This window comes from Trichechus manatus, unplaced genomic scaffold, assembly GCF_000243295.1.
Source record: "Trichechus manatus latirostris isolate Lorelei unplaced genomic scaffold, TriManLat1.0 scaffold00194, whole genome shotgun sequence".
NCBI classification, from domain to species: Eukaryota; Metazoa; Chordata; class Mammalia; order Sirenia; family Trichechidae; genus Trichechus; species Trichechus manatus.
This window is the reverse complement of record NW_004444130.1, coordinates 3047515-3055463: the sequence shown is the minus strand read 5'-3', so window position 1 is coordinate 3055463 and position 7949 is coordinate 3047515. Positions and strand designations below refer to the sequence as shown.

At 39.3% G+C, this 7949-nt stretch overlaps 1 protein-coding gene across 2 annotated transcripts in view; it reads left to right on the top strand.

Moving 5' to 3' along the window:
• Positions 1-7949, top strand: part of WDR59 (WD repeat domain 59) — a 113109-nt gene that overhangs the window by 17688 nt on the left and 87472 nt on the right. For both annotated transcript variants that reach the window (XM_004387815.2, XM_023741906.1), the window contains exon 2: positions 825-874. In XM_004387815.2, the coding sequence (XP_004387872.1) occupies positions 825-874 (50 nt within the window). The remainder of the gene's footprint in view (positions 1-824; positions 875-7949) is intronic.

Genomic DNA, 7949 nt, shown 5'->3' with positions numbered 1-7949 from the left:
CTCTTGGAAAGGACTTAGAGCATTTAATAACCAAACTGCTTCATGGTAATGCCATGAGGATACAGCAGGATTTGAACTTGTCCAAATAAGAGAATTTAGGGCTGTCTGCTGCCATGATTAAAATCAGCCTCATGTTTTCTCCTGGATGCCAATTTATTTGACTCAGTGCAGTCTTTTGGGAATTGGACACTGGATCCTGTAGAGATGGTGCTTCCTAGGACTTGGGGGACCTGGGAAATGGGAACCAGTAAAATGTGCTAGAATTTCGGATTGAATGTGAACTGGGCGTCTCAATGATAAGAATATGATCTTGGATGAAATGGGGCTGGCATTTGAATATTACCAGCTGCCATATGGCTTGGAGAGGAAATCTGTGCCCTTTGGAAAGGCATGGATGAATGTATTGTGTATGTATATATGTCTGTGTGTGCGGGGGGAGGAGGTCCCAGGCTAAGTTTTGCTTGGAAGAGGCTACTTGTGCATAGTAACTGCTGTTTGCTCCGAGCTAGTCAGATTCCCCAAGGGCTCCGGGATCTCTGCCTCCTCAGTTTAGAATGCAGTAGCTTGGTTGTGTGTAGTGCTGGTCTGGGGGGTAACAGGTAACACCTGCCCTATTGTGACAGGTGTATGTGAGATTTAGATGGGAACTAGAAGAGGGTAAACATATCCACTAATTGAAAGTATCCATTAATTAGTAGGAGACTAATTAATGATAATTGCTAGTCAGGGACTACCTGGGAGATGGGAAGGGGAAAGCGACTTCCTTTCTCCTCAAACTTGGGCTCGGTTTGCTTGCAGCACTGAATCTGTGTTCTTTATAACAGGCAACGGCGATGTCTGTGGACTGTCTTGGGCAGCATGCAGTGCTTTCTGGGTAAGTGAGCTTTCAGAGTTCCTCTGGCATGATTTCTGGAAACAAATCGCAAATCATGAGGTTTCTGGTAAAATGGAAAATACTGTTACATTTAAGGATTACAATCATGGGGTTTAGTACTGATATCCTAGTGACCTTAGGGGTACTTGCAAGAATTATTTGCAGTTTGTTTTTGTCTCTGCCCTAACAGCAATAAAAATCTTTTGAAATTTCAGTGACTGGTAGTTTGATCTTGCAATTTTGATTTTCTGTGTGATTTTGATTTTCTGTTTATTGCGCAGACTCTTCTGAAAGATGCAATCTGGTGTGGTCTAACAGGTAGTTAGTAGAATGGAAGGGACCTAGATTCTAGTTTGGTAATGCCACTAATTGTGGGCCACCGCAGTGGTTAAGCATTTGGCTGCTAACCAAAAGGTTGACAGTTCCAATCTACCAGCCGCTCCTTGGAAACCCTGCAGGGCAGCTCTACTCTGTCCTGTAGGGTCGCTATGAGTCGGAATCAACTCAACGGCAATGGGTTTGGTTTTCAGGGTTTCTTTTGGACATTTATTCAGTTGACATTCCTGGACTTGAGTTTTCTCAAGAAGGAATTGAATTACATGATTTCTGTAGTGCTTTCTGGCTCAACATTTTTATGAGTTTGGCCATGAAAAGCCACACTTGCAATTTGGTAATAACCCTAATATTGTACCGGTATGATAAAATTCAGTGGGCAGTGTCCCCCCCACTTCCCTTCATATTGCTCTGAATTACTTCCCCTGCCTCCCAAGTTCGACTGTATTTTTATTAATGTTTTCTTTTCCATTAACTTCATTATTTTATTTTAAATTAGTTTTAACTGACCTTTAAAAAAAATACATGCACACGGTAAACACTTAAATAGATCAAAACAGTATACAATGAAAAGTTAGTTTTCCTCTTAGCCCTGACCCCCCTCCAGAGACAATTATTGTTGCCATTTTCTTGTTTTACACTGAGAACATAAAGAAAAATTGGTATGTCTCTTTTCTGCCTCAAGCTCCTTTATTTTTTATTCCTTCATTTTTATTGTGGTGAAGTATAAATAACAGAACATTTGTCATTTTAACCATTTTTATGTGTGTGATTCAGTGACATGAATTGCGTTCATCATGTGCAATCATCACCACTATCCATTTCCAAATTTTTTCATCACTTTTGACAGAAACTCAGTACCCCTTAAGCAATACCTCTTCATTTACCACTCTGCCTCACCTCAGTAACCATGAATAAACTTTTGTCTCTATGCATATGCTTATTCTAGATATTTCATATAAGTGGAATCATACAATGTTTGTCCTTTTGTATCTAACTTATTTCACTTAGCATGATGTTTTCAAGGTTCATCCATGTTGTAGCATTTTTTTTTAATTTTATTTTTTTTGTACTTTAGATGAAAGTTTACAGAACAAACTAGCTTCTCATTAAACAATTAGTACACATATTGTTTTGTGACATTGGTTGCCAATCCCAGGACATATCAACACTCTCCCCTTTTCGACCTTGGGTTCCCTATTCCGAGCTTTCCCGTCCCCTGCTGCCTTCTCGTCCTTGCCCCTGGGCTGGTGTGCCCATTTAGTCTCTTTTTGTTTTATGGACCTGTCTAATCTTTGGCTGAAGGGTGAACCTCAGGAGTGTCTTCATTACTGAGTTAAAAGGGTGCCTGGGGGCCATTTCGGGGTTTCTCCAGTCTCTGTCAGGCCAGTAAGTCTGGTCTTTTTTTGTGAGTTAGAATTTTGTTCTAAGTTTTTCTCCATTTCTGTCTGGGACCCATGTCATAGCATATTATCAGAACTTCATTTTTCTTTATGGCTGAGTAATATTCTATTGTATGGATATGCCACATTTTACTTATCCATTCATCTGTTGATGGACACTTGGGTTGTTTTCACCTTTTGGCTATTGTCAATAATATTGCAGTGAACATTGGTGTACAAGTATCTGTTTAAGTACTTGCTTTCATTTCTTTTGGGTATATAACTAGGAGTGGTATTGCTGGATCTTGTGGTGGTTCTGTTACTTTTTTGATCAACTGCCATACCGTTTTCCATAGGGACTGCACCAATTTTACAATCTCACCAGTAATGAATGAGGGTTCCCATTTCTCCACATCCTTGCCAGTGACTTATTATTTTCCATTTTTCTGATAATATCCATCCTAGTAGGGGTGAAGTAGTATCTCATCGTGGGTTTGATTTGCATTTCCCTAATGACTAATGGAAAATTGAGCTACTTGTATATCTTCTTTGGTGAAATGTCTATTCAAGTCTTTCTCCTGTTTTTAAATTGGGTTGTTTGTCTTTTTGTTGTTGAGTTGTAGAAATTCTTTATATAGTCTGAATATTGAACCCCTGTCAGATGTATAGTTCCCAAATATTTTCTCCCAATTTTGTAGGTTATCTCTTCACTTTGCTTATAAAGTCCTTTGATGCACAGAAGTTTTTAATTTTATGAAGTCCAATTTATTTGTTTTTTTGTTGTGTGTGCTTTTAGTGTCATATCTAAGAGTATCTAAGAGTTCATTGTCAGCATGAGCCCAACATTCTCCATTTCTTTTTTTATATTGCATTTTAAAATATATGTAGTAAAAAGTATGTATACTGCACTAACCTTGAGTGAACACTTCAAATACATTTTATAAATATATATACCCGTATGACCATATACACATGTGACCACCACTCAGCTTAAGATAGAGAATATATTTAGCACCTTGGGAGACCCTTACATTGTGGAAATCTCTGTTTTTTAGTTTGCAGAAATTTTCCTCCATTTTATATCTTTGGTAATTTCCTTCCCTCCGTTTTCTCTTCTCATTCTTTCTGGAACTCCTATTAATTGATGTTGAATATCCTGCGTGAATTCTCTTCTGATCTTTTTCTCTTTGTTTTGCATTCTGAGAGTTTTCTTCAACTTTAACTTCCAATCCTTTTATCCAATTTTTAATTTCAACTATTATTTTAATTTCTAAGAGCTCTTTCTTGTTCTCTGTCTTAACATTGTCTTCTTTTACCTCTCTGAGAATATTTATAGTGTTTCCTTTCCTCTGCATTATTCCTATTTTCTCTAAATTCTTTCTGTTCTTTTGATTGTGTTGGTGTCTGTTTTTCAGGTTTCTTCTGATGGTTGTTGAGCATTGCTTCTCTGTTAATATTAAAGAGTGACTGAAGTCTCTGCTTACATGGGCTGATGGTGGGTGTCACTGTAGGGAGATCAGGTGGGAAGCAGACCCTTTTGTTGGGGAATGCCCAGATATAATTATCTCTAGGGTTTTGTTGTTGTTTTTTGTTTACTAATTTGCTTTTTTTTTTTTCCCTTGGTCTGAAAATGTTTTTACTAATTTTCGCGTCAGAAGAATCCTCCAATCTGTTTGAAGAATAAAAGCCTACCCTTGTGAGTGCTGAGTAGGGAATAACCGACGGTTTCACATTTCACTTCATGCTCCTGTTTTGAGTGTAGCACGTTACACTTTCCGACTGCTGGGCCTCTTGTCCCAGCTCCAGTCTACTCTGGATTCTTTTCTCTAGTGATTAACAGGACCTACCCTCCACCTGGCTCTATGGGGTGACATAAACCACTCTCCTGAGAGTTCTTTCAAACAAATCTTGTTTTGTTCTGGTTTTTGTTTTCCAGCCCTATTCCTTGCTCTTGCCTTTAGACTGATGCCTCCAATTCCCAAGCCATCCTTGGGTTCTTTGGTGGAGATAGCTTGCTTGCTTCCCATTCAGTTTCATCTGCAGGCACTTGGGCTTTAGCTTTCTTACTGTAGATCAGTTACCACTTGTCCATCTGCTTTTCATTTCCTCTTTCTTTGAGGTTTTCTGCCCCCCCCCTTTTTTTATAACTTTTATTTTAGAGGGACTTCAGGAGGGAATGAAGATAAACACATATGTTCAATCAGCCACGTTTATCCTGAAGTGCCCACTTCCTGCTTTCTCCATATGCGCTTTAATCTCTCAAATTCCTTATTGATCTATACCTCAAATGTATAGCTTTTAACCCTTTACTGCTTTTCTTACTAATGGGAAGATGCCAGCATGCCTGCCAAAGGGTCAGGTGATTCCTTCACAGGAGTTCAGAGTTTATGGATCTTTGGTCTGCACTGACTTCCTTAGAAGTCTTATTTCTGTGAATTTGTGACTTAACCTGTGTTTTCCCTCTTCTCTCTTGACCATCCCTTCTTGGGGTTTCTATTACCACCTAGAGTTTTACATTCCATTTTAACTTTCCATTTCCTCTCTCTTTCGAGTCGAGACTGTTAATCTTTTCATTATTGAGCCTACTTATCCACACTGATACCTAGGAACTTGCAGTGCTCTCTAACAAAGAATCAATAGCTGATGGCTGCAAAGATGTTGATTCATAAGGATTTTTTACTTGAAAGGAAAGTAGGTAAACATTGAACATCCGTTTTTGAAGCCTTTATATTGATTGGCACCGTGGCACTTTGTGTGTTATTTTTATTACTATTACTAATTTTTGGTTTATTATTTCCCCTTCTGGTAGATTTAATGTAGTTCCCTTTACCAGATAGTTGAATTGCAAGGGAATTTGAGATTTCCCCTAGAATCTTTGGCTAAGTGGTGAGTGATGTGTTTAATTCAACACACATTTATCAAATGCTCACTATTTGCAAAACACTGTGCTTGGTGACATGGGAGTGACAGAGATAGTCATGACATGGTCCATACTCCAAACACTCATCGATTTGGGATGAGAGCCTTAATATTAGTAGCTCTGCTACAGAGACAAGTGCTGAAATTGAAATGCAAACCATGCAGTGGAGGTTGTGTGGAAGCAGGGATTAATCCCAACTGGGGATTGGAAAGGGCTAGGGCAGGGTTGGAGCTGAACTGGTGGGGAGAGGTTAGATTTTTCACGGATGGGTAGGGTAGGGAAGGCCATCTCTGGAGTAGACTCTCACAGGATATATAACTCATAGCCTAACAGCCACCACGACTCTCGTCACTTGCTTGCCTTTCAGGGTAGATAAATGTCGTAATATATCTGCATGTGGTTGTTTTGTTTGTTTTTCTGAGCACTGCTTGAAAACCTTATGTAATTCTATATGTGCTTTTCTATTTTTTTTTAATTGTACTTTAAGTGAAAGTTTACAGTTCAAGTCAGTTCTCATACAAAAATTTATACACACATTGCTATGTGACCCTAGCTACTCTCCCTATAATGTGACAGTACACTCCTCCTTTCCTCCCTGGATACCCCGTGTCCATTCAACCAGCTTCTGTCCCTTTTTGCCTTCTCATCTCGCCTCTGGACAGGAGTTGCCTATTTAGTCTCATGTATCTACTTGAGGTAAGAATAAGAAGGACAGTCTTCACGAGTATCATTTTATGTCCCATAGTCCAGTCTAATTTTTGTCTGAAGTGTTGGCTTTGGGAATGGTTTCAGTTCTGAGCTAACAGAGTCTGGGATCATGTCTTCCAGGGTCCCTCCCATCTCAGTCAGACCATTAAATCTGGTCTTTTTAGTAAAATTTGAGTTCTGCACCCCACTTTTCTCCTGCTCCATCAGGGACTCTGTGTTGTGTTCCCTGTCAGGTTGGTCATTGTTGGTAGCCAGACATCATCTAGTTCTTCTGGTCTCAGGCTGATGACTCTCTGGTTTATGTGGCCCTTTCTGTCTCTTGGGCTAATATTTTCCTTGTGTCTTTGGTGTTCTGCATTCTCCTTTACTCCAGGTGGGTTGGGACCAATTGATACATCTTAGATGGCCGCTTGCTGGCTTTTAAGACCCCAGACACCGCTCATCAAAGTGGGATACAGAACATTTTCTTAATCAACTTTGTTATGCCAGTTGACCTAGATGTCCCCTGAAAGCATGGTCCCCAGACCCCCACCCCTGCTACTCTGTCCTTCGAAGTGTTTGGTTGTATTCAGGAAACTTCTTAGCTTTTGGTTTAGTCCAGTTGTGCTGACTTCCCCTGTAGTATGTGTTGTCCTTCCCTTCACCTGAGATAATTCTTATCTACTATCTAGTTAGTGAATACCCCTTTCCCTCCCTCCCCACCCTCGTAACTGTCAAAGAATGTTTTCTTCTATGTTTAAACCTTTTCTTGAGTTCTTACAATAGTGGTCTCATACAATATTTGTCTTTTTGCGGCTCTCTAATTTCACTCAGCATAATGCTTTCCAGATTCACCCATGTTATGAGATACTTCACGGATTCATTGTTGTTCTTTATCATTGTGTGGTGTTCCATTCTGTGAATATACCATAATTTGTTTATCCATTCGTCTGTTGATGGGCACCTAGGTTGTTTCCATATTTTTGCTGTTGTAAACAGTGCTGCAGTGAACATGGATGTGCATATATCTATTTGTGTGACGTCTCATATTTCTCTAGGATATATTCCAAGGAGTGGGATTGCTAGATCGTATGGTACTTCTATTTCCAGCTTTTTAAGGAAGCGCCAAATCAATTTCCAAAGTGGTTGTACCATTTTACATTCCCACCAGCAGTGTGTTAGTGTTCCAGTCTCTCCGCAAGCTCTCCAACATTTATTATTTTGTGTTTTTTGGATTAATGCTAACCTTGTTGGGGTGAGATGGTACCTCATTGTAGTTTTGATTTGCATTTCTCTAATGGCTGGTGATCGTGAGCATTTCCTTATGTATCTGGTAGCCACCTGAGTGTCTTCTCTGGTGAAGTTCCTGTTCATATTCTTTACCTATTTTTTAATTGGGTTATTTGTCTTTTTGTTGTTGAGGTTTTGCAGTATCTTGTAGATTTTAGTGATTAGACACTGATCGGATTTGTTGTAGCCAAAATTTTTTCCCCAGTCTGTAGGTTGTCTTTTAACTGTTTTGGTAAAGTCTTTTGATCAGCATAAGTGTTTGATTTTTAGGAGCTTCCAGTTATCTAGTTTCTCTTCTGGTGTTTGTGCATTGTTACTTGTGGTTTGTATTCTTTTATGCCATGCATTGGGGCTCCTAGTGTTGTCCCTGTTTTTTCTTCCATAATCTTTATCGTTTTTTGATTTTATATTTATGTCTTTGATCCATTTTGAGTTAGTTTTTGTGCACAGTGTGAGGTATGGG